This window comes from Cricetulus griseus, chromosome 2 (assembly GCF_003668045.3).
Source record: "Cricetulus griseus strain 17A/GY chromosome 2, alternate assembly CriGri-PICRH-1.0, whole genome shotgun sequence".
NCBI classification, from domain to species: Eukaryota; Metazoa; Chordata; class Mammalia; order Rodentia; family Cricetidae; genus Cricetulus; species Cricetulus griseus.
Window position 1 is genome coordinate 18,956,050 of NC_048595.1, and position 24,621 is coordinate 18,980,670.

The following is a 24,621-nucleotide window of genomic DNA, read 5'->3' on the forward strand; positions in this document are numbered from 1 at the left end:
GCGGGGAGGGGGAAGGGTGGCCGGCTGCAAAGGGAACCGCGGCTCGGCCCCCAGCACTGCTCCCCCGCCGCCCGGAGCCTGAAGCAGCCCGCGGCCTCACACCGAGAGCTTAAGGGCCTTTGCCCGGAGCAAAGAGCCTGCTAAGAGCTGCCCAAAGTTGCTAAATTAGGACTGGGTGACCAGAACATCCACTCTTAACGGGCATCTCACCCTTTAATCCCAGCACTCCGGAGAGGAGGCAGAGGCAAGCGAGTTCGAGACCAGCCTTGTCTGCATAGTAAATTCCAGGACAGCTAGAGCTTTGTTACGTAGAGAAAACCTGTTATGTAGAGAGAGACAGACAGACAGACACAGAGACAGAGACAGAGACAGAGATAGAGGTGCCTTAGGGCAGGGATGTGACTACTGACAGAACCAAAGGGACTCCTGAGGTTAGGGTCGGGCTTCTAGCTAGGAAGAGAGACTTCCCGGAAGCTTGATCATTTTCTTTTGTAGGGAGTGACACTCGGGCGGGCTGGGGTGCACTCGGCCTCTGGGGAGGGGGCAGTACCCCATCATAGTACTGCTGGAGTTACAGATCCAAGTTTCCCTTTGAAAGGCACCATTCCTCCTCCTTGCTCTCTGATTAGGATCCGGGCGGGGCGGTGGTGGCGCACGCCTTTAATCCCAGCACTCCAGAGGCAAAGGCAGGCGTTTCTCTGTGAGTTCGAGACCAGCCTGGTCTACAAGAGCTAGTTCCAGGACAGCCTCCAAAGCCACAGAGAAACCCTGTCTCGAAAAAACCAAAAAAAAAAAAAAAAAAAGGGATCCGAGTGGCCGGCTCTCCACCTCTACAAAGAGCAGTGTCCTGTCTCATTAACCGCACCCCAGAAACCCAACAAATTTCTGGGAGATGGCCGTAGGGCCAAACTGATGCCCCACATAAAGTCCATAGTCCACATTTTCTGGGGTTTGGGGCCTATGGCGCCCCCGGTGCTGGCCTCTGATAGGTATCTCCTTATATAGTTGGCGACCTCCCTACTCAATCACTTCATGTGCTAGGTCTTCAGGACCACAGCTTGGAAGGTATATTTGGGGTGCAGCTTGTTGATAGACTGTTCATGCACAAAGCCTTGGATCCTATCCCCAGTGCCCACTAGGGAAGAGAAGGAAGAACGGTGGTCATACTATGTAGCCCAGGCTAGCATGAGAGACTTTGCCTCATGGCAAGGGGAGCAGGACTGAGCAGGATGGACTAGGGCTGAGCTTGACTTACATGCATGAAGCCTGAGTTCCATCCATAGCACCACACAAGCTGGTGATTCCACCTCTGCAGAGAGAGATGGAAGGGCACCGCTATCACAAGTTCAAGGTTATCTTTGTCTATATAGCAAGTTCAAGGCTATCCTGGGGTACTTCAGACTTGTAGGCCCTGTCACACAACAATAAACCCACACCAAATCTCAGAGGATTGGGTAACGGAACAAGTATTTCTGGGCATAATGTATGGGCCTGTAATTTAGCTGATCTGGAAGTGAGACTCTTTTCTTCTACGATCTCCAGTGGTCTCCCCAGCTTAGCACGGAGAACCTAGGTGAGCACTTAAACATCTTTGAAATTAGGCTGAAACAAATAGGACAGCCCGACATGGTTACACATGCCTGTAATCACAGGAATTAAGGAGCCTTGGGCAGAAGGGTCCCAAGTTTGAGGCTAGCTGGGCAATTTACTGGACCCTGTCTCAAAGTAAAAAAGAGCAGAGGTGTGAGCTAAGTGGTAGAGGAGTCTCCCACTATGCACAAAGTCCTACTTCAAGCCCTGGTCCTATAAGCATGGATTAAGTGCTGTTTGGTGGCGTTTCTATAGGACAACCACAGATCACTGTGGAGTTGTAAGGTGGAAAAATTGTGACAGTCTATCACGTCACTCATTTTCTCCTCAATTCAAAGCATATCATAATTATCAATGTTTTGATTTTGGTTTTTTGAGACAGGCTTTCCCTGTATAACAGCCTGGAACTCACTCTGTAGACCCGACTAGCCTCAAACTCACAGAGATTCACCTGCCTCTGCCTCCTGAGTGCTGGGATTAAAGGCATGCGCCACCACTGCCCAACTCAGAAGATTTGTTTTAAATCCATATTTCTGATGATGCCTATAACCCAGCCTGGCTTGGAACTTGTGACTCTGTTTCAGCATCCTGAGTGGTGGGAGGGATTGCAGTCTAATGCCCCATACCCACCCAACCTATCCCTTCCTAAGGAAGGCAGAAGAAACTAGAATCTCTCTTAGGGTAGATCATAGACAGTTTGGCCGGGTGGTGGTGGCTCATGCCCAGCACTCGGGAGGCAGAGGCAGGCAGATCTCTGTGAGTTCAAGGCCAGCCTGGTCTTCAAAAAGAGTTCCAGGACAACCTCCAAACCTACACAGAAACCCTGTCTTGAAAAACAAGCAAAAAGAGTAAATCAAGGCAGCCCAGGTTGATCTTGAATTTGCTGAGGGTGACCTTGGGCTACTGAGCCTCCTACCTTGCCCTCTCACCTGAAGCCACAGAAATTCTGATCTTTCCTGCCTTCTATCTAGGAGCTGATCATAAAAGAATTCTCTGTGGAAACTCATGTTGGTGGGTTTAGCAGACTTTTTGAGTTCCCAGTACATTTCATAGAAAATAAGTAAGAACTATTTATAAAATATTAAAAACAAAACAAAATCAAAATCAAAATCTGGTGTCAAAAAAAAAAAAAATCTCTGGCCTCACCAACCAGAGGGGCCCTGCCTGGTATCTGGGATGAGAAAAGTGCACAGACAGGCTTTGCTGGATGTCCCCACCCAGCTGATAACTTCAGGTCTCACTCTTTTCATCCAATCAAATCCTCAGGGTTCTGATTTAATTGTGTTTGTATTGGAGGACATCTCCAATACAAAAAATACAAAAGGACAGAGTTCCAGAAGCTTCCTAAAGCCAAACACAGAAAGGTTCCTGGAAACTGCTGTGCCTGGAGAGGGCATAGAGTATCCCCACCACTCCCTATAAGCCCCGCCCTCTGCCCCTTATCTATATCCTTTGAGATGAATTCATAAGTGTTAAGTTAGCATTTCCCTGGGTTCTTAGCAACTCTATGGTGCCCAAAAAGGGAAGCGGTGAGAAGATAAAGCCTGGAGCTTGTGCATGTTATCAAAAGAGAAAGAGGATTGTCCTGAAGACCAAGAACTACAAGTAGATTGAATTGCATTTGTGGACAACCTGCTGTGATCCACTGCAAAATTAATTTCTTGCCTGGTGTGTACATCTAGTGTTCGAAGAGTTTATCTGGAGAAATCCCATTTGAAGTAGGCCTTTCCCTGTATCCTCCGAAAGGATTTTTTTGTTTTTGTTTTTCGAGACAGGGTTTCTGTTTAGCTTTGTAGACCAGGCTGGCCTGGAACTCAGACATCTGCCTGCCTCTGCCTCCCAAGTGCTGGCATTAAAGGTGTGAGCCACCAACGCCCAGCTCAGAAACAATTTTAATTGATTTGCGAGAGTTTGTGCTGAGGATGTAGCTCAGTGACAGAGCGATTGGCTAGCATTCCTCGGGCCCTGGGTTCAATTCCAAAACACACACTCATGCATGTGCACTTGCGTGTGCAGGTGCAAGCTCACACACATGATCACCTAACAAAAAATTGCATTTAAAACTTCAACAAGGGTGCTGGAGAGTCAAAGGAGTCAATGGTTAAAAGAACTTACTGCTTTCCCACACCTTTAATCCCAGCACAAGGGAGGCAGAGGCAGGGGGATCTCTGTGAGTTCAAGGCCAGCCTGGTCTACAGAGTGAGTGCTAGGACATCCAGGGTGACACAAAGAAACCCTGTCTGGTGGGGGCCAGGGAGAGGACTTCAGTTCCCTCCTTCCACAAGCATATATAAGTAGCGAGGGCTCTTAAATAAGAGATCTGCCTAAAAGTGATCAGCTGACCTGCCAGAAAGAAGCTCACCCGACTCAACTGCCTCGGAAGGACGGAATGCCGTGCTGTGTGTTCCAGGCTTCCAACGTTGTTGACCTGTCCCCATGCCGAAGAAGGATTTTAGCGATGCAGCTGTCAGTCATTTCTGCACCTGGAAGTAACCTTTCACCCACATTCCTGTAAGTAAACCCAATAAAACTAGCCTCATCAGGTTGGCAAGATTAGGGACTATAATGCCTGCTCTCTAGTCAGGAAGTTGGAGTGGTGATGAGAAAACATATTGTGAGCCAGTTGTGTGATGTGATTTCCAGGCGGTGGGTGCGTCTGTCTTCATTGTCTAATTATTTATCTCCCTGTGTATCCCAGGCTGGCTTGAACTCTCAATCCACCTGCCCCAGTGACTTCAGTGCTGGGATCAAAGGTCACTATGCCCCGCCTCTCTCTTTCTGGCCTTGAAAACCTTTAAAGTCTTCTGCAGGAGAATACTTGAAAATAGGACGGTAAAGCAGACTCGTCAGATAAAGCTGAGTCCCCAAACCTGATGGCCTGAGTTCCATCCCTGGTACCCACATGGTCGAAGGAGACAACAGATTCCTTGTAAGTTTTCCTCTGGCCTCCACATGTGTGCTGAGGCATGGGTTTCCTCTCCCCCCCCCCCCACAAAAACACGTGAATAAAATGTAAAAAAGTAAGAAAGTTAAGTGCTTTTGGCCAGAGTTGCCATCTTCCAGTAATTTGACAATGTTAAGTTTCAGACCCAGGACAGATGGCTGAGGTGTCTATTTAACTTATCAAAACAGACCTGGCTGCCACATTCTCCCAGGATACAGCTCCCATACCCCATCTCCTACCCTGAACTTTCCACCCTTCCTTCCCTCAGAGGCTTTTCCCTGTATAATCCAGACATTTTGGTTACCAGCCCTATTTTGGACCTCTGGCCTGCTGCTGCTGCTCCTGGTTCCTGTCTCCCCTCACCCTTCCCCATTCTTCCTCACACGGCCCAGCTCAGACAGTCGTGTCCACACTGGACTCTCCCAGATGTCCCTGCCTCTGGCTCTGCTCTCCCTTTTATCTACAATCAGCTTTCTCCTCCACCATACCCAGGAGCTGTCCTGTCCTTCCCTTTTGTTTTCTTTTCAGACAAAATATCTCCCAGTGAGGGGCTGGAGAAACGGCCCAGCGGTTAAGAGCACTGATTCTTCTTCCAAAGGTCCTGAGTTCAATTCCTGGCAACCTCATGGAGGCTCACAGCCATCTTGAATGAGATCTGGTGCCCTCTGCTGGCCAGCAGGCAGAAGACTGTATGCATAATAAATAAATAAAATCTTCAAAAATATATATCTCCCAGTGAGAAACAAGGGAGGCCCTAACAGCGCTCACTGAGCTTCTAAATGACAAGTGCAAGACTTTACAAGAAAAGTTACACTGCAGACATCAAACATGTATGGGTCAAAGAGGAACACCCCATAAATGTCACCATGGCAAAGCCAGCAGAGTCGACACTGTCCCTAGTGCTACCTAGTGTCCCTTGCTTGTGAATAAGCAAGTTGGGGGCCAGATCCTGGGAGAATGAATGTGTCTACTGAGTATGATCTGAAATGACTTTCTGAAACAGGGAAAGGAAAACAAACCAAACAGAAAGGTCCCTGGGTCCCACTGAAGTGCCAGCCCACAGAGTGCGTTATAAGAGCAAACAGGCGTCCATTCCCTGTGAAGTCATGGCCTGAGAGATGAAAATAAAATAAAAGGCCTCAGTTGTAAAGATACTTTTCTTTCCTTTATTAAAAATTTGGTTATTTTTTAAATTTTTATTTACTTATTTTTATTACATATATGCAGTGTTCTGTCTGCATATTTGCCTGCACACCAGAAGAGGGCACCAGATCTCATAATGGATGGATGTGAGCCACCATGGGGTTGCTGGGAATTGAACTCAGGACCTCTAGGAAGAGCAGTCCAGTGCTCTTAACCTCTGAGCCATCTCTCCAGCCCCAAAGTTTGGTTATTTTTGTTTGGTATGTAGGTGTGTTCTGCCTGCATGCATATATGTGGCCTTGGAGACAGACAAGGGTGTCAGATCCCTGGAGTTGGAGTTAGAGACAGCTGTTAGTCACCATGTAGGTGCTGTGACCCAAAGCCAGGTCCCATGCAACAGCAGGGAGTGAGTCTGAGCCACCTTCCTAGCCCCCAAACTGTTTTTCTTAATTAGGTTGAAGACACTGTGATGTCTCCCCCACTCCTCACCCCCAAAGAGAAAAGACTTAAGAAAGCAAACCATGGGGCTGGAGAGATGGCTCAGAGGTTAAGAGTACCGACTGTTCTTCCAGAGGTCCTGAGTTCAATTCCCAGCAACCACATGGTGGCTCACAACCATCCATTATAAGATCTGGTGTCCTCTTCTGGTGTGCAGATATACATGGAAGCAGAATGTTGTATACATAATAAATAAATAAAAAAATCTAAAAAAAAAAAAAAAAAAAAAAAAAAAAGAAAGCAAACCATGTGTGTGACAGTAAAAATGACAGGGTCATGACCCATGCAGAGTGAAGATATAAGCTGGCATTGGCACAAAAAGTTTCCAAGGTGTACTGGCTTTGTGTGTTAACTTGACACAAACTAGAGTTAATGAAAGAACCTCAATTGAGGAAATGCCTCCATAAAATCCAGCTGTAAAGCCGGGCAGTGGTGGCTCACACCTTTAATCCCTGCACTCGGGAGGCAGAGGCAGGCGGATCTCTGTGAGTTCGAGGCCAACCTGGTCTCCAGAGCGAGTGCCAGGATAGACTCCAAAGCTACACAGAGAAGCCCTGTCTCAAAAAACAGACAAACAAACAAACAAAAACCTGCCTGAAGCTGAATTATTTTCTCCTAAAAACAAACAGAAACAGGCTAAAGGAGGGCTGGGGCCTCCTGCAGATCAGGGTGGAGTTTTTATCTAGTATTTCCATGGTTCTCAATTCCATTGCTAGCAACACACACACACTCTCTCTCTCTCTCTCTCTCTCTCTCTCTCTCTCTCTCTCTTTCTCTCTCTCAAGCTAAATGAAATTACACCTCTTTTCTGGTTACATGGAAAAAAACACTGTGCATTTATTTTTTATTCTTTTTCATTATTATTTTTGAGACAGAGTCTCTCTGTGTAGTCCTGGCTGGTCTGGAACTCTCCATGTAGACCAGGCTGGCCTTGAACTCAGATACAACTGCCTCTGCAGTGCTGGGATTAAAGGGCATTTGCCCCCAGGCCCAGCCTGTTGTGCATTTATTAATAAAACAACATATAACACAAACTCAGTCCTCTCCCCTTGTTTGGGGATGGGCACTGAAATACAGTACATTGTCCCTTTCCAGGCCTTTGAGTGAGACCCAGCCATCCCACCAAGGAAGGGAAGTGGGCAGCTCTGTTAGCTTGACTTCCTTCCCTCTTTGTGACAATCACCAGTCACAAAATGACCAGGCATGATCATACAAAAGTTTTCATACAAAAAGCACCAAATTGACATACATATACAGGTATATACAAAAATCACATTTTAAAAACATACAAAATATTTTGCTTTGCACCAACGTAGAAAAGTGTCCTGTGACGTTTAAGTATGGAGTATGTTTCCAATCCTATTTGAGCAGCTGCTGGACACAGCAGTGGGGGGGGGGTTCTACTCTAGTCCCTGCTCTCTGAGCAGAGAGAAGACACACTTCCCCATTGTGCCCCCCCAAAGGAGTCCCGAACCCCAACCCCCTCCCTAGATGGGCCTATCACCAGCCTCCCCAGTCTCTGCATCCAGAGGGTGTCTATTCCTCGAGCTCCTCATTGGTGTCCTGGAAGAGAAAGTCAGACACAGGCTCATGGTGAGACACAGACTCAAGAGGACCCAGTCCAGAGCTGTGGTGACAAATAATATCACCTCCAGCCTGGGCTCCTTTTTTAGAGCCAAACTAGAATTTAGCTGTCAGAATTCAATGGCTCAGAGCAGTGGTTCTCAACCTTCCTAATGCTGTGACCCTCATGTTGTGACCCCCATGTTGTGGAGACCACCAACCATAAAAGTATTTCATAACTGTAATTTTGCTGCTGTTATGAATCATAACGTAAATATCTGCATCTTCCGGTGGTTTTAGGCAACCCCTGTGAAAGGGTCGTTTGATAACCCTCTTCACCCAAAGGGGTCACGATCCACAGGCTGAGAACCACTGCCTTAGATTCTTCCGAATTAGCTACTTTAGCTGGAGGAATTTGGCTCCGGTAACTAGGCTTGAGCACTAACCAGGTGTAGGGGGACAAGCCCTTAATCCCAGCTCTAAGAGGCCAGCCATTAAGAAAAAGGAGGAGTTGGTGGAGGAGGACATAACAGTAGCTGGGAACTGGTTTGGTGGGTAGGTCCCAAGTTCAGATCCCCAGCATCCACCCAAAGAAAGGCGGATGGCCGTGGTAGCACCTGTGACTCCAGAGTTCAGAAGACAGGAAAAGGGATTCCTGAGCAATTTGGCTAGCTAGACTAGCAAATTCATGAACCCATCTGGGTTCAATAAGAGACCTGCCTCAGGGAATAGAGTGGAGACTGATCAAGAAAACCTGGATGTGATGTCAGCCCTGATCACACACGTGTGCAAACATGCATATATGCATGCATACCTCAGGTGTACAAAAAGAGGGAAGGACCAAAATAATAATACCCCCCCCCCAGAACTTATAGCCTGACACTCCTATCACTGATGGTGCAAGGGCAGAGAAAGGTAGAATTCTCACCTTCTTTCTCCTCTGTGGACACACCCTCTTCCAGATCCTCCTCATCTTCAATAAACTCCTCCTCATCCTCATCTGTGACAAGACCAATTGATTTAAAATGGGATTGGCTTCTCAGAGCAACTATTAGAAGAAGATTGTCCTCTGGGCCCAAGTGAGAACCCACCTAGAAGCGGCAGGGACCCCAGCTCACAGAGTCCAGCCTGTATGTTCCCTGCCTCCCCCTCCCTCCAGATCACAGTCCTTCATCTCTGGTGTGTCTGTGTCCTCAGGGACACAGAAGGCACACTTAGGGTTCTGTCCATCTCAGCGGAACAGACACATTACAAAGGGGGAACTGGGCAAACATTTCCTGTCCTTCCTGATCAGAGTCCTTGGCTTTAAGGAATTTGCTCAGCTTTTGAAATCAGCTCGCTCAGCATCTTGCTGTTTGACTCATTCCTCAGTCCACAGAGAGGCAGTCTTGGGATGGCCTGGGGGTTTCTGCTCAGGACAGTGTCCTCCCCCACTCCCAGGTGCAACCTGGGTCCTCACTTTCTCATCCTGGGATGTGACCTTCAAACTTTCCTAGCAGGGCCTTGCCCCTCCCCCCCAACCCCCTTTCAGGCCTCAGAGATTACAGAGTCAGCATTTGTCAAGTATAATTTACAAACCAGAGCACCATGGTTTCAATTTGTAATCCCAGCACTCAGGAAACTGAGGTTAAAGGTTCAGGCATTATGCTGGCCTGCCCCTGTTACCTGGTGGAACAGGCAGTACCCTGGTCAGCCCTAGGTTCCATGGGAACTAAGTCTGCACGCAGGTGCAGAGGACCCCTTTAAAAAGACAGATCCCTGCCCATTTACTCTCTCTCTGTTTCCTCTCTGCTTCCTAGCTGCTTCCTCTCTCCTCTCTCTCTCACCTATGCGCTCTCTCTGTGGCCACCGGCCATGGCGGTCAGCCATTATCCCTGTTCCTTTCCTCTTCTTAGTCTCCCTACTCTGCCGGGCCTTATAATAAACTTATAGTCAACATGTCTCATGTCTCAGCATTTCTCTTTTCTTCTTTTTAAACAAAAGAATAACATGAGGTAGGAGGTTAGCCACAAATCTAAGGACAGCCTGGGCTACATAGTGAAACCCTGTCCCTCCCCCAAAAATCCCCAAACCAAAAGTACAAAAACGGCAAGTAAGAACTCCAGCCAAACACCCAGGATGCATGCATAAACTGGATAGTCCGGAGGGCTTGTTATTTCATTAAGCCATAGTTACTAATTGTTTCCCCAGAGAATCACTGCGGGCCAGTGCCATCATGTCTTCACATTGTGTCATACGTCCTCAGAGTCTTGTGAGCCAAATGGCCTTGGGTGGGGTTTGTACCCCCTACTTTCTAGCTGTCTATGCTTCGTTTACTAAACTCTGAAATGGAAGTGTTAACAGAGCTCCATCCTAGAGTCCATAGAGCATAAAAAGTCCAATGAAAAATGAGCTTGGAATGGACATAGTGGTGGCACACGCCTTTAATTCCAGCACTCGGGAGGCAGAAGCAGGCGGATCTCTGTGAGTTCGAGGCCAGCCTGGTCTACAGAGCGAGTGCCAGAATAGGCTCCAAAGCTACACAGAGAAGCCCTGTCTCGAAAAGAAAGCTGGCTCAGTGGGAAAACACTTGCCACTTGCCTAGCATGTGTGAAAACCTGGGTTTAATCACCAGTAAAGGACACCACACCCCATCCCCACCCCCCAAAAATCAAAAAACCCAGGAGACCACCAAGGTACAGGAGGCTTACCAAAAGTCTCACAAATAGCACATAATGGCAGAATCAGGATTTGAAGTTAGATCTCTCTAATACCAGATGTCATGAAGTTTGGATTCACACATACTTTTTTCTTTTGTTTTATTTTTTTCGAGACAGAGTTTCTCTGTAGCTTTAGAGCCTATCCTGGCACTTGCTCTGTAGACCAAGCTGGCCTCGATCTCACAGAGATCCACCTGCCTCTGCCTCCCGAGTGCTGGGATTAAAGGCGTGCGCCACCACCACCAGTCTTCACAAATAATTTATTGAGCAACAATTATGCAGTAGGCACTGTGCTAGGCTCTAGATTCATCACAAAGTAGACTGTGTAGCCACAAATGGTGGCTACACACCTTTAATCCCAGCGTTCAGGAGGCCCAGACAAAGGCAGGCAGAGATCTGTGAGTTCCAGGCCAACTTGCTCTACTTAGAGAATTCTAGGGTAGCCAGGGCTCCATGGGGAGACCCTGTCAAAGTTGATTGTAGTTGATTGTGTAAATCTGATGTCTGCCTACCATCGGGGCTCCTACCATTGGGGACCGCTGCCTTTCAAAGGTCAAACGGGCATTCAAGCAAGTAGCATTAACATGTCCTTTACCTGTTCCAAAGTCGATGGCCCTTAGGGCTTCTGCTATGTGTTCTAAATCCAAAGAAAAGTAGTCCATGTTTTCAAAGCCCTGCTCTGTCTTCCCCAGCTGGCAGCCCTTGGACGCTTCCACAATACTGTGGGGAGAAAGGCAGGGTAAAGGCTCAGGGCTGCATGCTGTAAGGGACAGCTCAGCCTCCTCTCTATGTGGGTCCATCCCAGCCCCACTGTCCATCCCTGACATGAGAGGAGATGAAGGGGCAGAGAACATTTCTTCTCCAGGGTCAAGCAGAGTGGATGACCCAAGAAAGTAGGGGACATGAGCTGGGGATGAGCCCCAAGGCCTGGAGAACTAATGCACAGGATCCCACTGGGCAAGTGTCAGAAGCCCTTGGGAATTAAGGACTTGGGCCACAGTTCCAGAGACACTAACCTCTTGATGAGTTGCTTGGCACTCTGTGGGGAGAAAGAGCAGAGGTTAGCTTTGCAAAACTCCAGGAGACATAAAATAGTGACCTCCTGAGAATAGATTCAGATACCGTTCCCTGGTGCAGTCATAACTTGATCCCTTCCCTAAGTTAGACAGAACTTGGACATTTCCTCTCTGTTTCTGGGTAAGCACAGGTCTTGGCCAGCATGCACCCCAATATGCTTCCACTGTTGTAGGAAGTCAGGGTTCTGGGACCAAGCCATTCACAATGTCTGAAGTCCCCTGGATGAGAGTCAATCAAACCTCCTTTTCAGACCCATGGTCTGGACAAATGAGAAGCTGGCCCATGAGAAAAGCTAAGGCATGGGTTTTGGGTACAGTAGTTTTTTGTGTTGTTAAACTTTTCTTTGTATGTATGTGTGCCTGTGTGAGTTTATGTGCACCACATGTGTGCAACAGCTCCTGGAGGCCAGAAGAGGGTGTCAGATTCCCCTGGAAATGGAATTATAGGTTGGTGTGAGCTTCCCAGTGCGGATGCTGGGAACCTAACTCAAGTCCTCTGGAAGAGCAGGAAGCACTCTTGACCTCCTGAGACATCATCGCTCTAGATTTTTGGGTTTTGCTGTTGTTGAAAAGATCTGTTTATTTTTGTTTTATTTATATGTAGGAGTGCCTGCATTTATGTACGTACACCTCATATGTGCCTGGTGCCCTTGGAAGTCAGAAGTGGTCATTGGGTCCCCTGGAACTGGCATTATGGATGGTTGTAAGCCACCATGTAGGTTCTGGGAAGTCAATCCAGTGAATCCAGGTCCTTTGCAAGAACAAAAAGTGTTCTTTTCTTTCTTTCTTTCTTTCTTTCTTTCTTTCTTTCTTTCTTTCTTTTAAGACAGGGTCTCTCTATCATGTATTGGAATTTGCTGTATTGGAATTTGCTTTGTAGACCTGGATGGCCTCAAACTCAGAGAAATCAATCTGCCTCTGCCTCCCCAGTGCTGGAACTAGTGGTGTGCAGCACAAAAGAGTGTTCTTAACCACAGGGCCATCTATTTTTTTTTTAAGATTTCATTTATTTATTATGTATACAGACTTCCGCCTGCAGGCTAGAAGAGGGTACCAGATCTCATTACAGATGGCTGTGGTTGCAGGGTCTTGAACTCAGGACCTCTGGAAGAGCAGCCAGTGCTCTTAACCTTTGAGTTATCTCTCCAGCCCCTGAGCCATCTATTTTTTAATGTGTTTGTTTGTGTTGTTGTTTATTTTTGAGACAGAGTCTCACTATTCAGTCTTGGCTAGCCTGGAGCTCCCTATATAGAAAAGACTAACTTCAAACCCACAAGATCCTTCTGCCTCTGCCTGTGTCTCTCCTTCTGCCTCTGCCTGTGTCTTCCAAGCGCTGGGATCAAAGTCATGAGCCACCAAGTCTAGTCTGGCATGTTTTATTTTGAGATAACGTTCTACCTGGTTTCCCCTCAACTTGCAATCCTCCTGTCTCAGCCTCTCAAGTATTAGGGTTACAGGCATGAGCTACTATGCCTGGCATCTCACCAAGATTTAAAAGACCTGTTCAAGGAGTAAGGAAGAGGATAGTTTAAATCCACCCAGGTCCTCTATGTGCCACTCACCAAGAGGAAGGTGGCTCCTCCAGGCTCGTCCAGGGACTGGATGGCTGTTTCCACAAGCTTGGTGGACTTTTCCAGCTGCTCTCGGTACTGGAGGATCAGGGCCTCGATGAAACCCAGCTTTTCCTCCTGCTCCTGCGTGATACGCTGCAGCAACTCACTCTTCTTCTCATCCAAGATGGCATAGAGGGCGTCAAACTTCTGGCTCAGCTCCTCTTTCACCTGGTGGCTGTTTTCCTGAGGACAGAAATCCTATAGTCTCATCTCATGAGGTCCCAACCCACTTTCTGAGACAGAAGGGCCCAAGAACCAGTCATCTGCATGGAGAAGAGAGCCTGCCAAGTCCTCACCGCACAGGAGGCAAAGCTAACGGGAAGAGCACGCAAAGGCTGGCATGGTGCAACTCAACAAGACTTTGTCTCAAAATAAAAAAGTAAAATGGTTGGCAGTGGCACCTTTCTGAATGGGATACCACTCAAGGGACCACAATGTCACCCTCCTCCCCACAGCTCTGTTCACTTGCTGTTATGATGCTTTTCCCCTCACCAGCTCCAACCCTTCCTCAAGAAGAGACCAGATTATTTTTCTTTTTGGAGACAGGGCCTCACTGTGTATCCCTGGCTTGCCTGGAACTCACTATGTAGACCAGGCTGGCCTTAAACTCAGAGATCCACCTGCTTTTGCTTCCTGAGAGCTGGGACTAGAGGTGTGTGTCACTGTGTCCAGGAAGAGCAGAATTTTGAATACTCTTCCAGGACTGGGATTGGCTTCCTTCTTTTTCTTTTCTTTTCTCTTACCATTCTCCTCCTCCTCTTCTTTTTGTTTGTTTGTTTGTTTTTTTGAGACAGTTTCATGTAGACCAGGCTGGCCTCAAACTCATTATGTGTAGGAGGATTGCCTTGAATTTCTCTGCTTGTATTCATCTCCCAGATGCTGATATTACAGACATGGCATCACATCTGGCTGGGAAAACTACCTCTGCATTCTGTAGTCTGTGGAACCAACAGCCTGCCAGAGCTCATTAGAAATGCACATTTTCAGCCAGGGCATTGGTGGTTGATGCCTTTAATCCCAGCACTTGGGAGTGCTGGGATTAAAGCACTCCCATCTCTGTGAGTTCGAGGCCAGCTTGGTCTACAGAGCAAGTGCCAGGACAGCCTCTAAAGCTACACAGGGAAACCCTGTCTCGAAAAACAAAACAAAACAAAATGCACATTTTCAGCCAGGTACATTCCTGTAATCCCAGCACTTGGAAGGTAGAGCTAAGAGAATCAGGAGTTCGTGGCCAATCTAGACTACATAGTAAATGCAAAGTTATCCTGTTCTACACAAAACCTTGTCTCAAAAAATCAAATCAAAGATAGAAAGAAAAAAATAAGAAAGACAAAGAAAGAGAGCTGGAAAGATGGCTTAGTGGTTAGAGCACTGGCTGCTCTTCCAGAACTCCCTGATTCAATTCCCAGCAACCACATGGTGGCTCAAAACCACATGTAACTCCAGTTCTGGGGGATCCAACTCCCTCTTCTGGCCTCCTCAGGCACTCACACACATGGCAAAACACCTGGCTGGGCTGTGGTGGTGCACGCCTTTAATCTCAGCGCTGAGGAGGCAGAGGCAGGTAGATCTCTGAGTCCCAGGCTGGCCTACAGGGCAAGTTCCAGGACAGGCTCCAAAGCTACAGAGAAACACTGTCTTGAAAAACCAAAACCAACAACAACAACAAAACCACCCATATACATTAAAAAATAATAATAAATGAAGAAGTGTGGAATCCCATTTCATTCCTGATCTACCGAATCAGAACCTGAGTTTCCACAGGCTCCAGGGTCAAGTGAACTTTTAAAGGTCCAGGAACCTTGCTCTGCAGCAAAATGATTGATGCTAGAGACATTCAGGGAGTTGGTGGGTCCCTGCAGTCAGGGACCAATTGGGTCTGGCTTGACCTTGGGCAGGGTCTGACATAACTGCTATGTTCATGAACTATTTGCCAAGTGAGTGGGGGAATGGCTGTGCCCTTTTTCTGCCATCTATATTGGACACCCAAGGCCCTAAACCCCAACCTAAACTCACAACTTAGGCCTTTCCCAGAGACCAGCTGCACTTGAGGTGTCCACTCTGCCTCAGCGCTGACAGGGCCACTCAGCACCCTCACCTTTGTCACTCGGCAGGAGTCCTCCAGCTGAGAAATGATAGTCTGCACTCGGTCATTCCCTGCCACCAGCATGGAGATGCAGTTACTCAGTTCAGTCTGAATGGGAGGGGTGAGAGAGGAGAGACAGAAATAGATTCAGAGCCGGCTGCTTCTCTGACAGAGTCACCAATAGGGTTGCTATCCCTCCTTCTGGGGTGCAGTTAAGGTCTAAAGTAGAGACTAATACAGATGCTATATCCTTTATGGACGGATGAGACCCAGAGAGAGAAACTGAGCACCCCAGAACACACAGCAAGATACTGACAAAGGAACAGAAGAAAACTTTCTTCTTCTTCTTCTTCTTCTTCTTCTTCTTCTTCTTCTTCTTCTTCTTCTTCTTCTTCTTCTTCTTTTCTGAGCTGGGGTCTTACTATGCTGGCCCAGAACTTACTATGTAGACCAGGTTGGCCTCAAATTCATAGAGATCCACCTGCCTCTGCCTCATGAGTGCTATGCTTAAAGGCCTGTGCTGTCTGTCATACCCCCTGGCTGCTAATTTCTGAGAAAAGGAATAGGATTGGAAAGTTCTAGAAGACAAAAGTCCAAGAGCCAAGTGGCATGTGGAGAACAGAGTTCAGGAAGGGCTACAGCTTACTACAGACACCATGCTGGGGTTGCCAGGGGCCCAGGGAAGAACCTCGACTTTGCCTTGTGCTACATGAGAGGCCCAAGTGGAGAGGTATGGGACCCCAGAGTACACAGGAGGGGAAGCCATGGCCTGGAAGGGCCTGGTGGCCTGTCCCTGGGGTCTGGCCTCTTCCCTATGGCCACACCCAGGTGTTCTCAAGTAGCTCTAAGTATAACCCATGAGCTCAGCCACCTCCCCCAGGGAGGCAACGGCTGCTGTCCCTGTGGCCTGGGAAGTCCCTCCAGAGGGACTATTCCTGAAAGGCCGGCTCAGCACATCCACAAGGGTCAAATCCATCTGGGCACAGTGTTTGTAGTCAATACCTTCTGTCCCTGGAAGATGTTTTGCAGCGGGGCTACCTCACAGGCCTGGTGGGCCCCGAACACCTTGCACAGGGAGCAAGTAGGCACCTCACACGTGAGGCAGTAGATGTTGATTTTCTCATCCTCGTGCTCCTTGCACATCGGGTGGCTGCCTTTCTGCAGGGGCCGACTGAGGGGGAGAAGAACCACAAGTTAGGGATGTCCCCTCTAACTGTCCCTTGCTAAATCCAAGAACAGGAAGCCACCACATCCACATGCCAGTTCCCAGTGTGTACCTGCTCCAAACAGTCTTTGTTTTATCTTCTGGGAGCCCAAGATCAGGGAGGCTAATGACACCAAACCTGGCTAATGACACCTAAACTCAGACTCCAGCATTAGGGCTGGCCTGAGTTGGTACAGGGAGCCCGGGGAGGGCCCCGGAATTCTAGAGTCAGACCAGAAGATGCTGACCTTAAGGAAGAGGCAACAGAGTCCCAGAAAATGAACAGACTTGCCCAAGGTCGCCCAGCACAGAGGCAGAGGAGGTTAGAACGCCTTTGCTCTAATTATAGCCCCATAGCTCTTGGTTGCTGGGCCTGGGCAACTTATTTTGATGGCAACCCTTATGTCTATATTTAATCTATCAGACCATAGCCTTCAACTAGGCTGGGAAGCCTGCTTGTTTTTCTCCCCTGCGTCTATAACGTACAGTACCTGGCGTGGAGACCGTGGAAATGAAATGCAAGGAGGAAGAATACACGAGTAAACACATCCTGAGGGTGTCCGAGGGTTAGGAGAAGGGGACAGTATGTACACCCTAAGCCAGACAAACAGCACATGGTTGGGGGCAGGGCTGTGTAGCAGCCCCGTGCAAAGCTTGACCTCATGGGGCCCATATATATCTAATATATATATATATATATATATATATATATATATTTCAAGACAGGGTTTCTTTGTAGCTTTGGAGCCTATCCTGGAACTAGCTCTTGTAGACCAGACTGTTCTCAAACTCACAGAGATCCTCCTGCTTCTGCCTCCCGAGTGCTGGGACTAAAGGAGTGAGCCACCACTGCCCGTCTTCTTTTTTATTTTTAAAAATGCCTTTATTGACTATGCGTGTATGCTGGGGTAAATGTTTGCACCACGTCACACGATGGAGGTCCGAGGACAGCTTGAAGGAGTTTGTTCTCTCCTTCTACCATATGGGTCCTGAGGGTAGAACTCGGGTTGACGGCTTGGCGGCAAGCACCTTTACCCACTGAGCCATCTTGCTGGCCTAAGTGTTTCTTCCTGCTGTCCTAGGACCTTTCTCCCTTTATTGCTTTTTCTGCTTAGGGTGCCTGGCATGCTCCTCTCTAGCATCAGTCTTTCCCAGCATCTACTCGGGTTTTAGTCAAGGTTTTACCTCCCAAGTGAGACAGAACTTGGCTCCATTCAGGGTAAGCAGCCATGTCTACACTACCTCTGATGCCAGCCCCTAACATGTAAGCATCTCCTAAACCTCAAACTGACTGTCCCCATCAGTATCAATGTCTCACCTCCCAGCAGCCCTGCATGGCTGTAGCACCCCAGACTTCACTGCCCCCTCCAGGAGCCCCTATCCAGGCTGGTTTTTGGTTTTGGCTTTGTTTTCATCTTTGAGCTCAGGGACCTCATACTGAGGTGGCTGTGATGGTGGGGGTTTCCCCGGTGCCACCTGCTGCTCTGCCCCAGGGTGTAAAACAAGATGGAGCAGACCTGCTGTTGAAACTCCCTCCCTCCCTGGCGGTCAGGTATCGGGGTCAAACACTTGCTTGATTTGTGTGATCTTACTCTTCAAGCCTCAGTGTCTCTCAGAGCTGTCCCAACCATGTCAGAATGTGACCTGCAGATCTCTGACCAGACCTTGGTTAAGGGCAACTGTCGTGGTCGTTCACCTACTAGGGAAAAGTCTCAGAGTCCAGACACAGCATACTCTTCAGGACTCTACAGCCATGGGCTGACATTGTATACTATAAATTGCAATATTATTGTTACTGCCATCACTGTCATTATCATTGTCATCATCATCAGAAATAGGCATTTATGGGCTGACAAGATTGCTCAGCACACAAGGGTACTTGCATTGCAGCACGAGGCTAGTTACTCGAGTTTGATGCCTGGAATTCATGTAAAGGCAGAAGGAGAGAACAGATTCCACAAAGTTGTCCTCTGACCTCCACTCAAGGGCCATGGTGTGTGTGTACTCACGCTCACACACACACACTAATAACAATAAACAATATAAATAATTTAAAAATGTATCTGCATGTCCTATCTGAGAAGGTACTGGACAGGGCCTTGTGTTAGAAAGAGTTCTGTCACCGAGCTACATTTCCAGCCCCTTATTTTTATTATTTTATTTGTCTTTGAATCAGAATCCTGCTGAGTTGTCCAGGCAGGCACTGCATTTGCAGTGTAGCCTAGGTGAGCCTTGAAACTGAGATCCTCCTGCCTCAGACCCCCAAGTAGCTGGGATTGCAGGCATGTGCCACTGTGCCTGGGGGTCAACAATGTCCATTTGTAGTGTTGTATTCTAGCTAATGAGACCAATATTACAAAGACGTTTGGGATATTCACTGTGGAGACTGGAGAGATAGATGGCCAATTAAGAGAGCTTACTGCTCTTGCAGAGGACCTGGGTTTGGGTCCCAGCACCCACATGACAGCTCACAACCATCTGTAATTCCAGTTCTAGTTCCAGGGGGATTGTGATATCTTGTCAACTTAATTACATATGGAATTAACTAAAACCCAAGTGACTAGGTATACCCATAAGGGATTTTTTTTTCTGAATTAAATGATTTTAGTGGGAAGACCCACTTTCAGTTCAGATCTTTTGTGAAATGGGAGGATCTGCCTCTAATCTGGGCCACACCTTCTGCTGGAGTCCAACATAAAGGACATGGAAGGAGGACGCTTGCTCTCTCTCCACCTGCTTGCTCTTGCTCTCACTGGCAAGTCCATTCCTTCACTGGCATTAGAGCCTACTTTTTTGGGATTCCAGTATCTACTGAAGATCAAGTGAGACATCCAGTCTTATGGGCTGAAAACTACTGGATTCTTGGACCTCCTGTTGGTAGACAGCCATTGTTGGACTAGCTGGATTGCAGCCTGAATGCCATCCTAATAAATCCTGTGTATATATTTATTCTGTAAATTCTGTTCCTCTAGAGAACCTTGACTAACACGGGGACCCAGTACCCTCTTCTGGCCTAGACACACACACACACACACACACACACACACACACACACACACACACAAAGGTCTCGGGGCTCTCTTTCATGCCCCTAGTATACCCAGTGAACTCAAGAGCCGAGGCTCTGTCTGAGGTGGAGGGTGCTGGCTCTCTGTACCGATGACTGTGGCTATAGTCTGGGGGGGGGGTGGCTGGGGCGGGAGGCTGGGCTGTACTGACCTGGAGCACTCCTGCTTGTAGATGTCAATGATGTTCTCCACCAGGAGATTCCTCTGTAGGCCATACACCCCATGCCGGTCCATGATCACCTCGTGTCGGCATGAGGGACAGCGGAAACGGCCTCCAGACATGGACACTGAACCACCGCGGTTGGTCCAGTAGGGATTCGCAGCCTGCAGACAGCCAAGGCAAAAATGAGGCTAGAGTTTCTTCCCTCTCCAGTCTCTAGTCCTTCTCTCCCCAGTCCAATTCAAAGGACACAGGCTCCTGGTCTTGACCTAGAACCAGTCCACTCATGCGGTGGAGTGTCTTGGTTGAAGCCTTTAAACAGTATCAGCCAACATGAGTTCAAGTCATGTGACTTTAGGCAAGCAACTCTCTCTATGCCTCAGTTTACCACTGATGTCACAGGCCTCAGAATTAGTGCCAGCTCCTGGGATTGTTAAAGAAAACTGAAAGACCGTTTTTGGTTTTTTGGTTTTGTTTTTGAGATAGGATCTTGCTATCTCAGCTCATTAGGTAGCACAGACTGGCTTCAGACTCTCAGCAATCCTCCTGCCCCAGCTTCCTTGAATGCTGGGGTTATTGGCATGTGCAACTCCATCTGACTCTGAAGACCATTTTCTGGAGTGGCTCAGGACCCTTGAGTCCCTCTTTCAGGGCAGTCACCACTATTCCCTTTCCCACCACAGGGAGACGGCAACCCTTCTGCCCCCATGTGGGAGCCAACGGCCTCTGAGGATGCTGCTGTGGCTATGTGCCTTTTGCCACCCTCCTTCCAAAGCTCTAGGCCTCCTGCCATGCTGGAGCTGGCTCCTGCCCGGGTGCCTGGTTTCTCTCGCCTCTCTGCCCCTCCCCCTCCTATCACTGAAGCATTTGACTCTTGAGACTCTACAGTGAACCTTCCAGGCAGAGCCGGGAGGTTCGAGTTGTGGGCAGGGTGGGGACTAGATAGATAGTGGAGAAGACCTGGGGCAGCTCCCCTTTCCTCTTAGCCCCTCCCTCTGCCCCTCTGCAATCCCTACCCTTTCCCAGGGGTCTCTGCATGGCTTCACATTGGATGGAGTGGTCAGAAGTGACCTAGGCTGAGAGGGAGAGGAATCTGAGAAGCCGTCCTGGGGGGCTGCTTCCATGTTGGGGCCCAGCTTAGTGCTGACCTGAAAGATGTCGTTGGCACACTTCCGGCAGAGGTTGTGCTGGCACGGCAGGATGACCACAGGCTTGGTAAACATCTCCAGGCAGATGGGGCAAATCAGCTGCTTCTCCAGGTTCTCCATGGCGTTTCCGTCCGGAATCAAGCTAGATTTATAATCCATATTGCTTTGAGATGTGACTGTCTCTTCCACCTGTGTCACACAAAGCGGCACTGGAGGGCTTGCCTTTGTCCCCAGGCTCACTGGGATCCTCTTTGTCGTCTTCTCCTGGCGCCTGACTTCTGTCTTGGTCTGAGGCCCCTCTGATATTTATAGCTGTACCTCTGATCACATGAGGCCCAGGAGGGGACCAGCTGAGCATTCCAATGCCAAGCTGCTGGCCGGGCTTGAATTTCCTCCAGGCCCCAAAGATTTGGCACTCTCAAATCACATGCAGGGATGAGCAATCACTGTTCCCCTGGGATGGGGGTCGTAAACAAGTACAGACTGTTCAGAGCCAGATTCAGGGGAGGGACAGGTACCTGAGTTTCCTGCAGAAGATGCCCACCCCCCACTGCACTCTCCCCCGCCCCCCCACTGCACCCCGCCCCCAGTCAGATGGGAGTGAGGGAATGGGAGCTGGCTGAAGGCTCCCAGACATTCAAGGGTTTGACAGCCGGCGTTCCTGTACCAACCTAAGTCAGTTCCCCTTCTGGATCCTTGAGCAGCTCCAAGATAACAGGGCTTGAGTAGGCCCTCTGTGAGCCTTTCCCCTTGCCTCAGACTCCAGCCAAGCATTTTGATGGGTCTGGGCAGCTCACCCTGACACCCCTCAGCCATTTAATGCACTTCATGCTAAAAGGGCTTTCTTGAGGGCTGGTGGGGTGGCTCAGTGTTAAGGTACTTGCTGACAACCTGCCTTCATGTTTGTTTTCCCTGCACGGAGATGCTCACAGCTCAGGAAGGAAACAAACATGAGATCCATTACTGTGCCTCTGAATCCTGGGCCCTTACACACGGAAGTCTGCCAGAGACTACCCTGGGCTTTGCATACATGTTCACTCTTGGGCCCCAGGAAGAACTGTGGGACACATAGATCTCTCAAGACAAGAGTGATCAGAGCCCTGAGGTAAGATCTAGTGTTCTGCAGACCTATATTTCCAGCTACTCAGGAGGCTGAGGAAGGAGGATGAAAAGTGGACTCTATAGTGATGTCATGTCTCAGAATAAAAGGTAAAACAGAAGCAGGATTGTGGTGGCTCACACCTTTAATCCCAGCATTTGGGAGGCAGAGACAGGTAGATCTCTGTGAGTTTGAGGCCAGCCTGGTCTACAGAGCAAGTTCCAGGACAGCCAGGACTATTACACAGAGAAACCTTGTCTCGAAAAACAAACAAACAAAAAAACAAAAACAAAAAAAAGTAAAAAGATTGGGGCTGGAGAGATAACTCAGAGGTTAAGAGCACTGACTGATCTTCCAGAGGTCCTGGGTTCGATTCCCAGCAACAGCACAGTGGCTCACAACCATCTATAATGAGATGAGATCTGGTACCTTCTTTGGATGTGTAACCATACATGCAGACAGAACACTGTATACATAATAAATAAATTAATCTAAAAAAACAAAAAGTAAAAAGATGGAACAGAAGACAGGGTTCAGTTCCCAGCACCCACATGGTATCTCAAAACTCTTATTTCCAGCTCCAGGGGGTTTGGCACCCTCTTCTGTCTCATGTGGGCACTGCATGCCCATAACACACATACATGAAGGCAAAATACACATACACATAAAAATAAATTAATCTTTAAATTAATCTTTAAAATTGTAGGGGCTAGCTGGGCAGCAGAGGCACTTGGGAGACAGAGGCAGGCAGATCTCTGTGAATTTTGAGGCCAGTCTGGTCTACAGAGCTAGTTCCAGGACAGCCAGAGCTGTTATACAGAGAAACCCTGTCTCAAAAAAACAAAAACAACAAGTATGGGCTGGAGAGACAGCTCAGCAATTAAGAGCACTAGCTACTCTTTCAGGGGATCCAGGTTCAAATAAATCCCAGTACCCACAAGGATGCTCACAGTTCCAAGGAATATGCCCTCTTCTGGATACACATGGTACACACACATACATACATGCAAGCAAAACACCCATACACAGAATAAAAATAAATACTTGTAAAGGTAAAAGGAGGGTGGGGATGACTGAATGACAGAGCATTTGTCTAGGATGTGGGATGAGGACTTACATTCCATTCTCCATAATTAGCCCCCTCTAAAAAAAACCTTAGGGGGTCCCAAGAGCAGAGGGGCCAGTCTCAGGAAAGGGCAGATGAGAAGGAGGGACCAGTCCCAACAAGATTACAAAAGACAAAAATCTAGACCTAGTGATTCAGGCAGGAGGACTACTGTGAGTTCAGGCCAACCTAGGCTGCAGTGTGAACACAAGTCAATTTTTTCAGATCTGGTGATTCTGCTCAACCCCAATCCTGGTGACTAGTGTTTGCTGAGCACTTGCTACATGCCAGGCATGGTGCTAAGGACTTGCTCACCTTGCTGCATTTTGTCACCTGAACAATCTACAGAACTGTTACATCCCCATTAAACGGACAGGCCGGTCAGGTGTAGAGAGGCAAAGTAACCTGCGTGAAGTCACACAGCCAGTAGCAGGTGTCTCTGAGACAGTCCACTGTGAGCTTCTGGTGTCGATACGGAGGTGTGTTTGGGATAAGTCAATACTCTGCGGCCATCTGAGAGGGAGAAGACGAGAATTGAGAAGAGGCATTCTTCCCAGCTCACGGGAGCTCGGGTTCATTCAGGCATGCCCAGCCTGGTGCCCCAAGAAAGAAGTTCCCTCTCCTTTCACGGTTTAAGCCTATGCTGGTAATCTCATTCCTTTCTGTCTAATGGTGCAGGTATTGCCAAAGTCGGTATTACTAGCAATAACATTCGCTAACACTAAGGACTTTCTCCATGCTAGAAACATGAGTGCAAGAAGGGAGTTTCATTTTTGTTTGGAATAGGGCCATGAGAGAGTGGGCAGCCATTTTACAGCTATGAGCTATTTTACAGACAGTGTGACAAAGAAGCCAACACCCTGAGGAATGCTGAGGGGAGCTATAAAAAGGTCCCTGATGCCAATTGGGACATCATGATTCTTGCTTACTTATGAGTTGTGATAGGGCTGATGGCTCCGTGGTTAAGAGCACTGGCTGCCCTTTCAGAGGACCTGGGTTCGGTTCCCAGCACCTACATGTTGGCTCACAACTCTTGGTAACACAAGGGAATGTATGCCATTTTTTGGTTCTATGGGCACACGTAAGGTGCACAGACATACATACAGGCAAATCATATACATAGAAACTTCAAATAAATTTTAGAAATAAAATAATCATTTTTTAAAAAGGAGGTTCAAGGTCATCCTCAGCTACAGTAAGTCCAAGGCTAACATGGGTTATATCAGATCCTATTAGATCTCAAAATCAAAAAACAAAAAGGGGGCTGGGTGGTGGTGGTGGTGGTGGTGGTAGCTCACACCTTTAATTGCAGCACTCGGAAGGCAGAAGCAGGTGGATCTCTGTGAGTTTGAGACTAGCCTGGTCTATATAGTGAACCCCAGGCTAACCACAGCTCAGGATGAGTCCCTATTTCAAAACAAACAAACAAAAAGATACTTAAGAGCCAATGGGAGGGCTCTGGCTCAAGAAATACACTGGGCTTATGGACAAAGACCTGAGTTTTCGCCTAGGATCATCTACACTGTGAAAAGAGAGAACTGGGCCAGGCGTTGGTGGCGTACGCACGCCTTTAACCCCAGCACTCGGGAGGCAGAGGCAGGCGGATCTCTGTGAGTTCGAGGCCA

At 48.2% G+C, this 24,621-nt stretch overlaps 1 protein-coding gene across 1 annotated transcript; it reads right to left on the reverse strand.

Moving 5' to 3' along the window:
• Nucleotides 1-1,037: 1,037 nt before the first annotated feature.
• On the reverse strand, nt 1,038-21,043 carry Trim63 (tripartite motif containing 63). Its single transcript, XM_035438640.1, has 9 exons — nt 20,793-21,043; nt 19,636-19,808; nt 16,215-16,383; nt 15,225-15,320; nt 13,076-13,309; nt 11,454-11,476; nt 11,033-11,157; nt 8,667-8,738; nt 1,038-1,135 (listed from the first exon to the last, which is right to left on the reverse strand). The coding sequence occupies exons 1-9, from the start codon at nt 20,949-20,951 to the stop codon at nt 1,038-1,040; spliced, it is 1,149 nt and encodes a 382-aa protein (XP_035294531.1). The 5' UTR covers nt 20,952-21,043.
• Between the last annotated feature and the right edge of the window lie 3,578 nt (nt 21,044-24,621).